Source organism: Oncorhynchus gorbuscha, linkage group LG14 (genome assembly GCF_021184085.1).
Source record: "Oncorhynchus gorbuscha isolate QuinsamMale2020 ecotype Even-year linkage group LG14, OgorEven_v1.0, whole genome shotgun sequence".
In the NCBI taxonomy this organism is placed as follows: Eukaryota; Metazoa; Chordata; class Actinopteri; order Salmoniformes; family Salmonidae; genus Oncorhynchus; species Oncorhynchus gorbuscha.
Window position 1 is genome coordinate 34,009,517 of NC_060186.1, and position 18,535 is coordinate 34,028,051.

Here is an 18,535-nt window from a genome sequence, read left to right on the forward strand (position 1 = left end):
GTGTGTGTGTGTGTGTGTGTGTGTGTGTGTGTGTGTGTGTGTGTGTGTGTGTGTGTGTGTGTGTACGTAGACACACACACGCACACACCCACGCTACCGTTCAAAAGTTTGGAGTCACTTAGAAATGTCCTTGTTTTTGAAAGAAAAGCACATTTGTAAATGTGTATATATACACTGCCCAAAAAAATAAAGGGAACACTTAAACAACACAATGTAACTCCAAGCCAATCACACTTCTGTCAAATCAAACTATCCACTTAGGAAGCAACACTGATTGACAATAAATTTCACATGCTGTTGTGCAAATGGAATAGACAACAGGTGGAAATTATAGGCAATTAGCAAGACACCCCCAATAAAGGAGTGGTTCTGCAGATGGTGACCACAGACCACTTCTCAGTTCCTATGCTTCCTGGCTGATGTTTTGGTCACTTTTGAATGCTGGCGGTGCTTTCACTCTAGTGGTAGCATGAGACGGAGTCTACAACCCACACAAGTGGCTCAGGTAGTGCAGCTCATCCAGGATGGCACATCAATGCAAGCTGTGGCAAGAAGGTTTGCTGTGTCTGTCAGCGTAGTGTCCAGAGTATGGATGCGCTACCAGGGGACAGGCCAGTACATCAGGAGACGTGGAGGAGACCGTAGGAGTGCAACAACCCAGCAGCAGGACCGCTACCTCCGCCTTTGTGCAAGGAGGAGCAGGAGGAGCACTGCCAGAGCCCTGCAAAAATGACCTCCAGCAGGCCACAAATGTGCACGTGTCTACTCAAACGGGGTGGTATGAGGGCCCGACATCCACAGGTGGGGATTGGCTTACAGCCCAACACCGTGCAGGACGTTTGACATTTGCCTGAGAACACCAATATTGGCAAATTCGCCACTGGCGCCCTGTGCTCTTGACAGATGTGACAGAGTCTGGAGACGCCGTGGAGAACGTTCTGCTGCCTGCAACATCCTCCAGCATGACCGGTTTGGTGGTGGGTCAGTCATGGTGTGGGGTGGCATTTCTTTGGGGGGCCGCACAGCCCTCCATGTGCTCGCCAGAGGTAGCCTGACTGCCATTAGGTACCGAGATGAGATCCTCAGACCCCTTGTGAGACCATATGCTGGTGCGGTTGGCCGTGGGTTCTTCCTAATGCAAGACAATGCTAGACCTCATGTGGCTGGAGTGTGTCAGCAGTTCCTGCAAGAGGAAGGCATTGATGCTATGGACTGGCCCGCCCGTTCCCCAGACCTGAATCCAATTGAGCACATCTGGGACATCATGTCTTGCTCCATCCACCAACGCCACTTGCACTACAGACTGTCCAGGAGTTGGCGGATGCTTTAGTCCAAGTCTGGGAGGAGATCCCTCAGGAGACCATCCGCCACCTCATCAGGAGCATGTCCAGGCATTGTAGGGAGATCATACAGGCACGTGGAGGCTATACACACTACTGAACCTCATTTTGACTTGCTTTAAGGACATTACAGTAGTGTGGTTTTCCACTTTAATTTTCAGTGTGACTCCAAATCCAGACCTCCATGGGTTGATAAATTTGATTTCCATTGATCATTTTTGTGTGATTTTGTTGTCAGCACATTCAACTATGTAAAGAAAAAAGTATTTAGTAAGAATATTTCATTCATTCAGATCTAGGATGTGTTATTTAGTGTTCCCTTTTTTGAGCAGTGTATATATATAAGTATTTAAAAGTATTTAGTATTTAGTCAGCCACCAATTGTGCAAGTTCTCCCACTTAAAAAGATGAGATTGAAAATCACAGGCCTATCTCATCTTTTTAAGTGGGAGAACTTGCACAATTGTTGGCTGACTAAATACTTTTTTGCCCCACTGTATATATATATATATATATATAAGGTTGAAGTCAGAAGTTTACATACACCTTACCCAAATACATTTAAACTCTGTTTTTCACCATTTCTGACATTTAATCCTAGTAAAAATTCCCTGTCTTCATTCACCACTTTATTTTAAGAATGTGAAATGTCAGAATAATTCACAGTGGGTTAGAAGTTTACATACACTTATTTAGTATTTGGTATTTAACTGGTTTAACTTGGGTCAAACGTTTCAGGTAGCCTTCTATAAGCTTCCCACAATGACTTGGGTGAAGTTTGGCCCATTCCTCCTGACAGAGCTGGTGTAATTGAGTCAGGTGTGTAGGCCTCCTTGCTCACATCCGCTTTTTCAGTTCTGACCACACATTTTCTATAGGATTGAGGTCAGGGCTTTGTGATGGCCACTCCAATACCTTGACTTTCTTGTCCTTAAGCCATGTTGCCACAACTTTGGAAGTATGCTTGGGGTCATTGTCCATTTGGAAGACCCATTTGCGACCAAGCTTTAACTTCCTGACTGATGTCTTGAGATGCTGCTTCAATATATCCACAGAATTTTTCTGCCTCATGATGCCATCTATTTTGCGAAGTGCACCAGTCCCTCCTGCAGCAAAGAAGCCCCACAACATGATTCTGCCACCCCTGTGCTTCATGGTTGGGATGGTGTTCTTCAGCTTGCAAGCATCCCCCTTTTTCCTCCAAACATAACGATGGTCATTATTGCCAAACAGTTCTATTTTTGTTTCATCAGACCAGAGGACATTTCTCCAAAAAGTATGATCTTTGTCCCCATGTGCAGTTGCAAAGCGTAGTCTGGCTTTTATATGGCGGTTTTGGAGCAGTGGCTTCTTCCTTGCTGAGCGGCCTTTCAGGTTATGTCGATATAGGACTAATTTTACTGTGGATATAGATACTTTTGTACCTGTGTCCTCCAGCATCTTCACAAGGTCCTTTGCTGTTGTACTGGGAATGATTTGCACTTTTCGCACCAAAGTAAGTTTAATCTCTAGGAGACAGCATGCGTCTCCTTCCTGAGCGGTATGATGGCTGCGTGGTCTCATGGTGTTTATAATTGCGTACTATTGTTTGTACAGATTACTGCAACTCGCTGTTGGCTGGGCTCCCTGCCTGTGCCATTAAACCCCTTCAACTCATCCAGAACGCCGCAGCCCGTCTGGTGTTCAACCTTCCCAAGTTCTCTCACGTCACCCCGCTCCTCCGTTCTCACCACTGGCTTCCAGTTGAAGCTCGCATCCGCTACAAGACCATGGTGCTTGCCTACGGAGCTGTGAGGGGAACGGCACCTCAGTACCTCCAGGCTCTGATCAGGCCCTACACCCAAACAAGGGCACTGCGTTCATCCACCTCTGGCCTGCTCACCTCCCTACCACTGAGGAAGTACAGCTCCCGCTCAGCCCAGTCAAAACTGTTCGCTGCTCTGGCCCCCCCAATGGTGGAACAAACTCCCTCACGACGCCAGGACAGCGGAGTCAATCACCACCTTCCGGAGACACCTGAAACCCCACCTCTTTAAGGAATACCTAGGATAGGATAAGTAATCCCTCTCACCCCCCCCCCTCTTTAAGATTTAGATGCACTATTGTAAAGTGACTGTTCCACTGGATGTCATAAGGTGAATGCACCAATTTGTAAGTCGCTCTGGATAAGAGCATCTGCTAAATGACTTAAATGTAAATGTAAATGTACAGATGAACGTGGTACCTTCAGGCATTTGGAAATTGCTTCCAAGGATGAAACAGACTTGTGGAGGTCTACAATTTTTTTTCAGAGGTCTTGCCTGATTTATTTTGATTTTCTCATGATGTCAAGCAAAGAGGCACTGAGTTTGAAGGTAGGCCTTGAAATACATCCACATGTACACCTCCAATTGACTCAAATCAGAAGCATCTAAAGCCATGACATCATTTTCTGGAATTTTCCAAGCTGTTTAAAGGCACAGTCAACTAAGTGAATGTAAACTTCTGACCCACTGGAATTGTGATACAGTGAATTAGAAGTGAACAATTTTCAACAATTGTTGGAAAAATTACTTGTGTCATGCACACAGTACATGTCCTAACCGACTTGTCAAAACTTTTTTTTAATGACACCAACTTAAGTGTATGTAAACTTCTGACTTCAACTGTATATATATATATATATATATATATATATGCCTAATTGGCATGTTGCTAACTGGTCTGCTTAAACCAATAGTTTTTATATATATATATATATATATATATATATATATGCTTTTCAGTATTTCCACATCATTAACTTGTACACCATTTCTATAACACATGCTTTGTCATTGTACTGCTGTCAATTCTCCTTTTATCTCTTCCTGTGTCAAGTTGGCTGGGTGTCCTTTGGGTATTGGACCGTTATTGATTCACACGGGAAACTGTTGAGAGTGAAAAACGCAGCAGTATTGCAGTTCTTGACACAAACCGGTGCGGCTGGCACCTAGTACCATAACGCGTTCAAAGGCACTTAAATCTTTTGTCTTGCTCATTCACCCTCTGAATGCCACACATACACAATCCAATTGTCTCAATGATTAAACATCTTTCTTTAACCTGTCTCCTCCCCTTCATCTAGACTGATTGAAGTGACATCAATAAGGGATCATAGCCTTCACCTGGATTCACCTGCTCAGTCTTTGTCATGGAAAGAGCAGTGTTCCTAATGTTTTGTACACTGTGTATATCTTGATCAATATATTGATATGCTGATGTATCTCATAGTCAATCTCTACCTACCTTGTTTGACAGGATAGAATTGCTCCTTGGCAGGGTTGAGTATATTTGGCTGTTTGGGTAAACCACTGGAAGCTGAGAGAAACACAAAGCAGAAATTACGCTTATTGGAAGTTTGACATTATCATATTGCAATATCAGATATTTATCCATAAAACCTTAACTATAGGAAATATTCAAAAACATATCACTGAATTGCTTTCATGATCTCAAACATTAACAAAAGGATGTACAGTGCAACGTTCATAATTACAAAACTTTCAGATAGTTGTGAAAAAGGACTTACACACTGCGGTTACATTGACCACCCTGGTGAATTTGATGGCTCTTCCTTTGGTCTCATAAGTGACCACACAGTGGTACAGTCCTTGGTAGTGCTCCAACATTACATGGATGACCAGCTTGTCTCCTTTGAGCACACGATCGATGTTGAAGTTCCCGAACGCATTGCACCCCTGCTCAAGGTCAACACAGGAGGGGGGTGGGTAGAGCACAGTAGATCACAGGAGGTTGGTGTCACCTTAATTGGGGATGACAGGCTCGTGGTAGTGGCTAGAGTGGAATTAGTGAAATGGTATCAAACACATGGTTTCCATATGTTTGTGCCATTCCATGTGCTCTGTTCTGGCCATTATTATGAGCCGTCCTCCCCTCAGCCGCCTCCACTGTAATAGATCATCTTTAGTAGAAGGGAGGAACCAAAGATGTCCATTGACCTTTTGGGCATCTAGTGTATGTCCTGCCATACTTTGTTAGAGGTTATATTTGTGAGACCAACTCCTTGCCCTTGTGGTTAGAGTTTCGCCCTGCTCGGCACTCAGCATTAAGGAGATGGGTTGGGAGTAAGTCCCTGCGATAGACTGGCATCCTGTCGTATTGTAACGTGTTGTGTTCCACTTTTACAGTAATTCTATTGTCAACTTTTCTATAGTTGATTACTCTACAGAACATTCCGTCGTGTGTTTCTACACTGGGTACAAATTGACAATCAACGTAAAACAAAGACAATGCAATTGTTTATACAACGTGTGGGTCTAATCCTGGAAGATGATTGGTTGAAACCACATTCTAGACGGATTTAATACAACTGTGATGGCCAAAACATAAGATATGTTCATCAAATTCAAAGGTTTTACCTTAGAAGGTTCTAAAACTTAACAAAAAACTGTGGCCAAAACATTGGAGAGTCCTCCAATTTTGTAATCAATGATGAAACCAGTTAAACTTTATAAATCAGTCTTGAAATGGCACGTGCTTCAATTTTGAAAATAAAGGAACTTACTGTAAATGTACTATTCGGTATCTTAGCTGAATATTTGTTGTTCATTTTACAGCTAACAAATGCAGTAATTTGCTAGACCAGAATGCCTTGAGGTCTACAGTAACATATTGTATACTGATATAGCAGCACATTACTGTATGATTTACTGTAGAAAGAAAAATACAGCACTCTGTTACAGTGCTGATTTTCTGGTGTATTGTAATGTTTTTAAAATTGTATAACTACCTTAATTTTGCTGGGCCCCAGGAAGAGTAGCTGCTGCCTTGGCAGCAGGTAATGGGGATCCCTAATAAATACAAATATGTGCATATTTGCATATCCTACATATTTGCATATCCTACAATTTAGACAATTCCTACTTAGACAATTCCTACTTAGACCCAAACATCTCTTCAAAGGAAGCTACTACATATAGTCTAGTTTGTTACATTCTCTATGAAATTGGCTTATAAATTGTGTAATTCAAAATAGTGAGCTTTGAAATGTTGTATACATGTCCATTTTAAAGTGGTTAAAAATCATTACATTTCGGTGACACTAGTTTGCTAAACCAAAAAATATATACATTTTCATCAAGATTGAGACTTTTATTTAAACTTCTTGAAAATACTAATATTAATAGACCAAAACACTAACAACTCTCAAAACTGATAGGTAGATGTAATTGTGGTGCCAGGCCCAAATTATAACCAAAAACATGTTTACAACCTAGTATACAATCTGACAATGTTTTGACCCCTGGGGTATACATACTGATGATCGCACTGAATCTATTTTTTAAATTGTATCAAGTAATACACTTTCTTAGCTGCTATTTATATTATGTACAGCATCCAAGTAACAGTACTAGCCATTCTCCCATATGGTAAATTAAATTAATTGTACACAGACAGACCGAGGGTCACCTTACATGGTACCAGGTGACAGAGTGGCTAGTGTTAGGCAGCTTGATGTGCTCCAGGTCAGGGCAGGTTAGGGTCCTGCCATCTTGTATGGGCGCGATGACTGGGGTGGGAGGTACAGCAGCCTTCACCTCACAGTTGGGGTCCTGTCCACTTGGCAACACCTCCAGACGCATGGCAATCTTGGCACACGATGTCCTGTTTCTGAGAGGGGAAAGCACACACACACACACACCATGTTAAATCAGACAAACTGTGACTTTGTCATTTAAAACTTAAAAATATATACTGTAGGTGAGGAGGTTTTGGCTCAGGATATGACGCACTTTCTGACCGTCTGGCAGATAATGATGATGGGTTCAAAAGATTAAAAGAATGACACATTTTTTATACAAACATCTGCTCATAGAAAGGTTTTCTTGGCACTACCGAGCCCCGTCTCCATCCTACCTCAGCATGCAGATGTACTGGCCCGCGTCCTGCGTGGTGGTGGGCTGCAGCCACAGCCTCTCCCTCTCCTTGCTGAGCCTCTGGTCGGGGTGGTGGAAGTCGATGGGTTGTTCCAGGTCCTGACCTGCACTCACGTGGTACCACACCAGGTTGAGGCCTGCTGCCTGGGCCGAGCTATAGTTGTAGACAGTGGGGTGGGAGAAGAGAGGGCAGAGAAGCCAGCATGCCTCCCCCTCCATCACCCTCACGGCTCCATCGTCTGACTCGCCCCAGTCATGGCACTGGATCACTGAGAGGGATAGAGAGATTACTCTAGACAGACAAAACCACACCTCTCTCTCTCTCTCTCTCTCTTACATTGTACCCCACTTCACATGTTGTATTTAGGAACATTGGGCTTGGAGAAGTGGAATAGGGAGAAGGAGTGAGATGTGGGGCACTCTGCTGATATTGGGGGGCCTGTACTACTGTAGTCCTCATCGTATGTTTCTGTAAAGGGGTGGAGGTAGGGGGGCTATGCTGGGCTGCACGACAGTTTGACGGTAATTCCCGTCAGATTCACACAGAGTATTAATCTGACTATTAAAAAAACACCTGCAAGTTTCCGTTTGCAGAGGTCTATACGCACCTTCTTAAACGATACTAACGGGAGAAGACATGCACCTGCGAGCTAAAATAAGCTTGTCCCACAAGAATAAACCAGTGATTTAGCTGATATTACATTGATATCAGATGCTCCAACAGATCCATGGAAGATGCCATTTTCATATTCATATTCACACATATTCATATTCACACGGCTGTAACACATCTGGACAAGAGGAACATCTATGTGAGAATGCTCTTCATTGACTACAGTTTAGCATTCAACACTATTGTGTAATTCCTCCAAGTTTGACACCAAGCTCAGAGCCCTGGGTCTGGACCACACCCTCTGCAACTGGATCCTTGACATCATGAAGGGCAGACCACAGGCTGTGAGGATTGGCAACACCTCCTCCACACTGACACTTAACACAGAGGTCCCCCAAGGTTGTGTAATCAGCCCTCTGCTATACTTCCTGTTCACCCACAACTGTGTATCTTTGCACGACACAAACTCCATCATCAAGTTTGCTGACGACACCAGGGTTGTAGGCCTGATAACCAACAACGACGAGGCAGCCTATAGAAAGGAGGTAAGTGAACTGGCATTGTGCTGCCAGGACAACAATCTCTCCCTTAAGCCAGTATTATTCATTGAGGAGGATCCACATCAAATGGACTGCAGTAGAGAGTCAGCAGTTTTATGTTCCTTGGCGTCCACATCACGAGGACTTGTCATGGACCAACAACACCACTCTTGTCAAGAGGTCACACATCTCTACTTCCTAAGGCTGCTGAAGAAATTCAGAACGCCACCCCAGGTCCTCTCCAAAAACTACTGCTGCACCATCAAGAGCGTCCTGACCAGTCAGATCACGGCCTGGTAAAGGAATTGCTCTGTCCACCATTCTCACATAGGTGTTCCTTTTGTCCAGGTGGGAAAGGGCAGTGTTGACTGCAATAGAGATTGCATCATCTGTGGATCTGTTGGGGCGGTATGCAAATTTGAGTGGGTCTAGGGTTTCTGGGAAAATGGTGTTGATGTGAGCCATGACCAGCCTTTCAAAGCACTTCATGGCAACAGGAGTGCTACGGGTCGGTAGATATTTAGGCAGGTTACCTTAGTGTTCTTGGGCACAGGGACAGGTTGAAAATGTCAGTGAAGACACTTGCCAGTTGGTCACTGTCAGGCCCTGCGGCATTGTGAATGTTGACCTGTTTAAAGGTCTTACTCACATCAGCTACGGAGAGCGTTATCACACAGTCGTCCAGAACAGCTGATGCTGTCATGCATGCTTCAGTGTTGCTTGCCTTCGAAGCGAACATAGAAGTTATTTAGCTCATCTGGTAGGCTGGTGTCACAGGGCAGCTTGCGGGTGTGCTTCCCTTTAATCCGCACCTTAACACACACACACACCTATGGTGACCGTATGGTGACTGTGACACTTATGGTGTCACGAGTCATGATGGCAGTCAAATTCCGTGTGACCGTTTAGTCATGATAATTAGGCTTCTCCAAGCTCTGATGTTGCTGATGGTTATTAGTTGTCTACCAAACTGCCTGGTACTCAGCACTCTATTGTCCCTCTAATCACTCTGAGCAATGGAAATGTGATCGGAAATCTAATCAAACGCTTCATGAGAGCCCATGAGCTCATGTTGCGCAACATTTCTATAGGCTATGTAATTGTGGGAGAAAACAGAGATTTTATGGATTCTATTAGAAAGAGGAGGATCCCATCAGCTTTCTATAGGCTAGACTTACTACTTATCAATTCTCATAATATTAAGCACATTGCTTCGCTTTACAACAGGAGTATAGCCTTCCTGGCTGGCATGAAAATGAACCACGGGAAAAGCGTCCTCCATTTGCTATTTAAGTGCATAGACGACATGTTTTTTCCCATGCCCCTGTTCCAAGACAGGTGCGTGAGAATGGTCCATTCAAAATCAAAACAAATTTCACACATATATTATTTAGTAAATGTAAAGACAATATTAAATTAACAATAGTCTGATGGGTGACAATATTATTTATCACTTGTGGATTATGTTTTATCTTCTTGGATATAGGGGGGCGCTCTTTTAATTTTTGGATGAAAAACGTTCCCATTTTAAACAAGATATTTTGTCACGAAAAGATGCTCGACTATGCAGATAATTGACAGTTTTGGAAAGAAAACACTCTGACGTTTCCAAAACTGCAAAGATATTGTCTGTGAGTGCCACAGAACTGATGCTACAGACGAAACCAAGATTACATTTCAAACAGGAAGTGCCCCAGATTTTGAAGGCGCTGTGTTCCAATGTCTCGTTATATGGATGTGAATGGGCCAGGAATGAGCTTATACTTTCTGTCGTTTCCCCAAGGTGTCTGCAGCATTGTGACGTATTTGTAGGCATATCATTGGAAGATTGACCATTTTACACTACATCTACCAGGTGCTCGCTTGGTGTCCTCCATCACAATTATTGCGTAATCTCCAGCTGCGTGTATTTTTCCGTTTGCTTCCGAGGAGAAACCCAACTGCCACGAATAATTTATCATCGAATAGATAGATATGTGAAAAACACATTGAGGATTGATTCTAAACAACGTTTGCCATGTTTCTGTTGATATTATGGAGTTAATTTGGAAAAAAGTTTGGCGTTGTAATGACTGAATTTTCTGTTTTTTTTCTTAGCCAAACGTGATGAACAAAACGGAGTGATTTCTCCTACACAAATAATATTTTTGGAAAAAATTAACATTTGCCATCTAACTGAGAGTCTCCTCATTGAAAACATCCGAAGTTCTTCAAATGTAAATTATTTTATTTGAATGCTTTTCTTGTTTTTGTGAAAATGTTGCCTGCTGAATGCTAGGCTTAATGCTATGTTAGCTATCAATACTCTTACACAAATGCTTGTGTAGCTATGGTTGAAAAGCATATTTTGAAAATCTGAGTTGACAGTGTTGTTAACAAAAGGCTAAGCATGTGAGTGAATATATTTATTTAATTTCATTTGCGATTTTCATGAATAGTTAATGTTGCGTTATGGTAATGAGCTTGAGGCTATGATTACGCTCCCGGATACGGGATTGCTCCTCATGAATAATGCCCAGCTTGTGCAGTAAGGCAAGGAACAGCGCAAGCCTTTTTTTGTGTGACTTTTTCAAATCATAGTCGCACACCTCATGTAGCCTAGCTCATATGTTTTGATACGGGTTGTAATCACAACTAAAGTGACCAAATAATTCCTGAAATCTAAGCACATTAATCCGCTTTATAACTGGTGTCGAGCCTAACAGGCAAACATAGGCTGCACGTGAGTTTCACAATTGGGGAAGATACATTTTCACCATAAAATGCAGATTTTTAATAAAGCATTACATACATATTGGCCCTCACTACATATACGTCGCCAGACCCACTGGCTCCAGGTCATCTACAAGTCCATGCTAGGTAAAGCTCCGCCTTATCTCAGTTCACTGGTCACGATGGCAACACCCATCCGTAGCACGCGCTCCAGCAGGTGTATCTCACTGATCATCCCTAAAGCCAACACCTCATTTGGCCGCCTTTCGTTCCAGTACTCTGCTGCCTGTGACTGGAACGAACTGCAAAAATCGCTGAAGTTGGAGACTTTTATCTCCCTCACCAACTTCAAACATCAGCTATCCGAGCAGCTAACCGATCGCTGCAGCTGTACATAGTCTATTGGTAAATAGCCCACCCATTTTCACCTACCTCATTCCCATACTGTTTTTAAACTGTTTTTTATTTATTTACTTTTCTGCTCTTTTGCACACCAATATCTCTACCTGTACATGACCATCTGATCATTTATCACTCCAGTGTTAATCTGCAAAATTGTATTATTCGCCTACCTCCTATATGCCTTTTGCACACATTGTATATAGACTGACCATTTTTTTTCTACTGTGTTATTGACTTGTTAATTGTTTACTCCATGTGTAACTCTGTGTTGTCTGTTCACACTGCTATGCTTTATTTTGGCCAGGTCGCAGTTGCAAATGAGAACTTGTTCTCAACTAGCCTACCTGGTTAAATAAAGGTGAAATAAAAATAAATTTAAAAAACAATCGCATTTGTCTTCACTTTCGAGAACAGTGTTTTCCCGCTAATTGATTGCATTTTGGAACATGTTTTTTTTCTTACACAGAAGGACAAGTTGATCAGTAGCATAGGTCAACTTTTGTACTATGGGGGATAGTCAACTCAGCAAAAAATGAAACGGACCTTTTTCAGGACCCTGTCTTTCAAAGATCATTCGTAGAAATCAAAATAACTTCACAGATCTTCATTGTAAAGGGTTTAAACAATGATGCCCATGCTTGTTCAATGAACCATAAACAATTAATGAACATGCACCTGTGCAGCGGTCGTTAAGACACTAACAGTTTACAGATGGTAGGCAATTAAGGTCACAGTTATGAAAACTTAGGACACTAAAGAGGCCTTTCTACTGACTCTGAGGTCCCTACTCATCTGTGTGAAAATGTCTTAGGCATGCTACAAGGAAGCATGAGGACTGCAGATGTGGCCAGGGAAATAAATTGCAATGTTCGCACGATGAGACGCCTAAGACAGCGCTACAAGGAGACAGGACGGACGGCTGATCGTCCTCGCAGTGGCAGACCACATGTAACAACACCTGCACAGGATCAGTACATCCGAACATCACACCTGCGGGACAGCTACAGGATGGCAACAACAATTGCCTGAGTTACACCAGGAATGCACAATCCCTCCATCAGTGCAGAGGACAGTCTGTCCTCAATAGGCTGAGAGGCTGGACTTGGGGCTTGTAGGACTGTTGTAACGTAGGTCCTCACCAGACATCACCGGCAAAAACATCGCCTATGGGCACAAACCCACCATTGCTGGACCAGACAGGAATGGCAAAAAGTACTCTTCACTGACGAGTCGCGGTTTTGTCTTACCAGGGGTGATGGTCGGATTTGCGTTTATCGTCGAAGGAATGAGCATTACACCGAGGCCTGTACTCTGGAGTGGGATCGACTTGGAGGTGGAGGGTCCGTCATAGTCTGGGGTGGTGTGTCACAGCATCATCGGACTGAGCTTGTTGTCATTGCAGGCAATCTCAACGCTGTGCGTTACACGTAAGACATCCTCCTCCCTCATGTGCTACTCTTCCTGCAGGCCCAACCTAACATGACCCTCCAGTATGACAATGCCACCAGCCATACTGATCGTTCTGTGCGTGATTTTCTGCAAAACAGGAATGTCAATGTTTTGCCATTGCCAGTGAAGCGCCCGGATCTCCCATTGAGAACGTCTAGGACCTGTTGAATCGGAGGGGGAGGGCTAGGGCCATTCCTCCAGAAATGTCTGGTAACTTGCAGGTGCCTTGGTGGAAGACTGGGGTAACATCTCACAGCAAGAAATGGCAAATCTGGTGCAGTCCATGAGGTGGAGATGCACTGCAGTACTTAATGCAACTGGTGGCCACACCAGATACTGACTGTTACTTTTGATTTTGACCCCCCCCCTTTGTTCAGGGACACATTATTAAATTTATGTTAGTCACATGTCTGTGGAACTTGTTCAGTTTATGTCCCAGTTGTTGAATCTTGTTATGTTCATACAAATATTTACACATGTTAAGTTTGCAGAAAATAAATGCAGTTGACAGTGAAAGGATGTTTTTTGCTGAGTTTAGATAGACATAGGCTAGTGCTTTTGCTGTTCGTTAAAATATATTTTGATTTGTTAAACCCTTTTTTGGTTACTACATGATTCCATATGTGATATTTCGTAGTTTTGATGTCTTCACTATTATTCCACAATGTAGAAAATAGTCAAACATTTAAGAAAAACTTTGAGTGAGTAGGTGTTCTAAAACTTTTGACCAGTAGTGTATACCATGTGTATCCCGTACATACCACTAAAAAAACTTGAAACTTGACAGCAGCAACGTTTGTTGTCTTGATTCTCTATTCCCGCCCCCAATGAAATAACGACTTATCTGGAGCATTGAATACTGTAAGGCTGATAAATGTAAAATACTTATTATAAAAACCCTATACTTCATTCAAATGTTTCATCTTAAATTACAAAATAATATACACCGAGTGTACAAAACATTAGGAACACCTGCTATTTCCATGACATAGCCTGACCAGGTGATTCCAGTTGAAAGCAATGGTCTTATTGATGTCACTTGTTAATTCCGCTGTGTAAATGAAGGGGAGGATTTTAAAGCCTTGAGACAATTGAGACATGGACTGTGCATGTGTGCCATTCAGAGGGTGAATGGGCAAGACAAAATATTTAAGTGCCTTTGAACGGGGTATGGTAGTAGATGCACTGGTTTGAGTGTGTCAAGAACTGCAATGCTGCTGGGATTTTCACACTCAACAGTTTTCCTGTGTGTATCAGGAATGGTCCACCTACCAAAGAACATCCAGCAAACTTGGCACATGGAGTCAACATGGACCTGGACCAGTATCCCTGTGCATGGAACAAGAGAGATGTGCTTTTTGTGCCCCTAAACCTCATATTTAGAAACATAGAAAACAAATGTGTTTCCCCATTTAGTTTAATTTGATTAAAAAACAAACATAGCCGCCTCTCCTTTAAATAAAGGCTGTTTTGTTTATCCTGCCCAAGGCATTCACCAAGTAGTCAAGATTAAAATATAAATGTTTGGGATCAGCAAAAATCCCTTTTTATCTGTACATTATTTTAGCCAGCTCCTGTTGTTATTTTGGATGAGCATAAAAACCCTCATATAGGCTATATGTCCATGTGCCCATCATGAAACGAGAGATGAGCTTATGCCCTATTTAGAAACATTGAAGGTGCTTGTTTTCAGTTTCATGTGATTAAAAAATAAGCCCTCAGTAGGCTACCCTCACACTAAACCTAGGCCTACTATAACAAAAGCTGTCTCAACCAAGACTAAAGGAGATGATTGTGGACTACAGGAAAAGGAGGACCGAGCACGCCCCCATTCTCATCGACGAGGCTGTAGTGAAGCAGGTTGAGAGCTTCAAGTTCCTTGGTGTCCACATCAACAACAAACTAGAATGGTCCAAACACACCAAGACAGTCATGAAGAGGGCACAACAAAGCCTATTCCCCCTCAAGAAACTAAAAAGATTTGGCATGGGTCCTGAGATCCTCAAAAGGTTCTACAGCTGCAACATCGAGAGCGTCACTGCCTGGAACGGCAATTTACTCGGCCTCTGACCGCAACACACTGCAGAAGGTAGTGCGTACGGCCCAGAACATCACTGACACAAGGCGGTGTCAGAGAAAGGTCCTAAAAATTGTTAAAGATCCCAGCCACCCCAGTCATAGACTTTTCTCTCTACTACCACATGGCAAGCGGTACCGGAGTGCCAAGTCTAGGACAAAAAGGCATCTCAACAGTTTTACCCCCAAGTCATAAGACTCCTGAACAGGTAATCAAATGGCTACCCGGGCTATTTGCATTGTGTGCCCCCCCCCCCTAACCCTATTTTTACGCTGCTGCTACTCTCTGTTTATCATCTATGCAGTCACTTTAACTATATATTCATGTACAAACTAACTCAATTGGGCCGACCAACCAGTGCTCCCTCACGTTGGCTAACCGGGCTATCTGCATTGTGTCTCACCCACCAACTCCTCCTCTCTGTTCATCATATATGCATAGTCACTTTAACCATATCTACATGTACATGCTACCTCAATCAGCCTGACTAACTGGTGTCTGTATGTAGCCCGTCTTTTTACTGTTGTTTTATTACCTTACCTACCTATTGTTCACCTAATACCTTTTTTGCACTATTGGTTAGAGCCTGAAAGAAAGCATTTAAATGTAAGGTTTACCCACACCTGTTGTATTCGGCGCAAGTGACAAATAAACTTTGATTTGTTTTGAACAGCAATGTGTCGGGTGTATTTCTCATCCTATGCATCAATTAGCCAAGGAGCCTATCCATAAAAAAATTCTAAAAGAATGGTCTGCTCGTGAAGTTTTTGACATCATGCTTTTACATTATTCACAATTCACATACAGTGCCTTCAGAAAGTATTCACACCCCTTGACTTTTTCCACATTTTGTTGCCTTACAAAGTGGGATTAAAACTGCTGTAATTGTAATTTTTTGGTCAGCGATCTACACAAAACACTTTGAAATGTTAAAAGTGGAAGAAATATTCAAAAAATAAATAAAAACCCCTGAGTTAATACATGTTAGAATAACCTTTGACAGCGATTACAGCTGTATTTGTATTTGTTCCAAGGCAGCAGCTACTCTTCCTGGGGTCCAGCAAAATTAAGGCAGTTTATAAAATTTAAAAAAACATTACAATACATTCACAGATGTGCCCTCAGGCCCCTACTCCACCACATATATACAGTACAAAATTCCTATGTACGTGAGTGTATAGTGCGTATGTTATCGTGTGTGTGTATGCGTGTGTCTGTGGCTATATTTGTGCTGCTTCACAGTCCCCGCTGTTCCATAAGGTGTATATTTATCAGTTTTTTAAACTAAATTTTACTGCTTGTGTACTCTTTGGTGGAAGGAAGTTATTGGAGTAATATTTAAATGTTCTGTCAGTCAGTGTCCAAACATCCTCCATTAACAACATTCCATTATCATTTGCTATTCTTTTTGGAACGGTATCTTCCATAGCTCAATTACCTGATGTGAAATAGAGTTCCACGTAGACATGGCTCTAAGTAGTACTGTGCGCCTCCCATTGCATATTCTGGACTTGGGGACTGTGAAGAGACCTCTGATGGCATGTCTTGTGGGGTGCATGGGTGTCCGAGCTGGGTGCTAGTATTTTAAACAGACAGCTCGGTACCTACATCTTGTCAACACCTCTTACAAAAACAAGGAATGAGGAAGTCAATTTCTCTTACACTTTGAGCCATGAGAGATTGACATGCATGTGATTAATGTTAGCTCTCCGTGTACTTTTAAGGGCCAGCCAACTGCAATTTTCCCAAGTCCCACTTTTGGCACCTGACCACACGACTGAACAGTAGTCCAGTTGTGACAAAACCAGGGCCTGTAGGACCTGCCTTGTTGATAGTGTTGTTAAGAAGGCAGAGCAGCGCTTTATTATGGATAGACTTCTCCCCATCCTAGCTATTGTTGTATCAGTTTTACAATCCACGGTTACCCAAAGCAGTTTAGTCACCTCAACTTGCTCTATTTCCACATGATTCTTTACGAGATGTAGTTGAGGTTTAGGGTTTAGTGAATGATTTGTCCCAAATACATTATTTTAAGTTTCGCAAATATTTAGGACTAATTTCTTCCTTGCTACCCATTCTGAAACAAACGTTTTGCAGTCATTTCCAATGCTGTAGTAGCTGACATGTATAGTGTTGAATCATACGCATACATAGACACACAGGCTTTGCTTAACGCCGTCGTTAGTAAAAATTGAAAAAAGCAAGGGGCCTAAACAGCTACCCTGAGGAATTCCTGCTTCTAACTGGATTATGTTTGAGAGGCTTTCATTAAAGAACAGCCTCTGTGTTCTGTTAGACAAGTAACTCTTTATTCACATTGTAGCAGGGGGTGTAAAGCCATAACACATATGTTTTCCCATCAGCAGACTATGATCGATAATGTCAAAAGCTGCACTGAAGTCTAACAAGACAGCCCCTATAATAATTGTGTCATCAATTTCTCTCAGCCAATCATCAGTCATTTGTGTGAGTGCCATGCTTGTTGAGTGTCCTTCCCTATATGCATGCTCAAAGTGTTGTGAAATAGCATTGTATCTGGTCAAACACAATTTTTTCCAGAAGTTTACTAAGGGTTGGTAACAGGCTGATTGGTTGGCTATTTGAGCCAGTAAGCGGGGCTTTACTTTTCTTGGGTGGCGGAAATACTTTAGCTTCCCTCCAGACCAGAGCGCACACACTTTCTAGTAGGCTTAAATTGAAGATATGGAAAATAGGAGTAGCAATATAATCCGCTATTGTCCTCATAATTTTCCATCCAAATTGTCAGACCCTGGTGGCTTGTCATTGTTGATAGACAACAGTAATTTTTTCAACCCTTCCACACTGACATTGAGGAATTAAAAAGTACAATACTCGTCTTTCATAATTTTGTCAGATACACTTGGATGTGTTGTGTCAGCATTTGTTGCTGGCATGTCATCCCTAAGTTTGTTCATCTTGCCAATGAAAAAAGTAATTGACCCTTCTTTTGTGTCCATCTCATGTTAATTAATTCTGTGTTCCCGGTCCAAAATGACCTCCCCATTATAGCTTATTATAAACCCATAATAATACATATACTATCACCTAATGTTGTGTTAGATCTTTTTATTAACTTAATTTTGTGTGAACATTACAAGTTTTTAACTTCTATTTGCTATTTATGGCCTGTAGGCCTCATTGACCTGAGCTCATACTACTTGTTTTTGAGTTTTAAAAAATCATAATGTATGGACAATTATGACTGTAACAAATACTCAGATGAAACATATTGTACTATTTGTCACAGACTACTTTGTGTCGAAGTTTAACAAGGACTCTCTCCTCCTCACCAGTGTCATGATCAAAGATATGATCAAGAACCTCACATACAGTATATCGTTTGATCATTGTGCTGTCACAGAATGAATTGTGAGCAAGGCCTCAAAAAAAACATTATCTACCAGAGAAGCGAGAAAAGGTCTATAAACGGTTGAAGTCGGAAGTTTACATACACCTTAGCCAAA

At 42.2% G+C, this 18,535-nt stretch overlaps 1 protein-coding gene across 4 annotated transcripts in view; it reads right to left on the reverse strand.

The window, feature by feature from the left end:
• The window catches only part of LOC123994824 (interleukin-1 receptor accessory protein), a 45,443-nt gene that overhangs the window by 18,802 nt on the left and 8,106 nt on the right, over nucleotides 1–18,535 (reverse strand). For all 4 annotated transcript variants that reach the window (XM_046297840.1, XM_046297838.1, XM_046297839.1 and 1 more), the window contains 4 exons: nucleotides 7,239–7,527; nucleotides 6,797–6,992; nucleotides 4,891–5,059; nucleotides 4,608–4,679 (listed from right to left, as the gene is read on the reverse strand). In XM_046297840.1, the coding sequence (XP_046153796.1) occupies nucleotides 4,608–4,679; nucleotides 4,891–5,059; nucleotides 6,797–6,992; nucleotides 7,239–7,527 (726 nt within the window). The remainder of the gene's footprint in view (nucleotides 1–4,607; nucleotides 4,680–4,890; nucleotides 5,060–6,796; nucleotides 6,993–7,238; nucleotides 7,528–18,535) is intronic.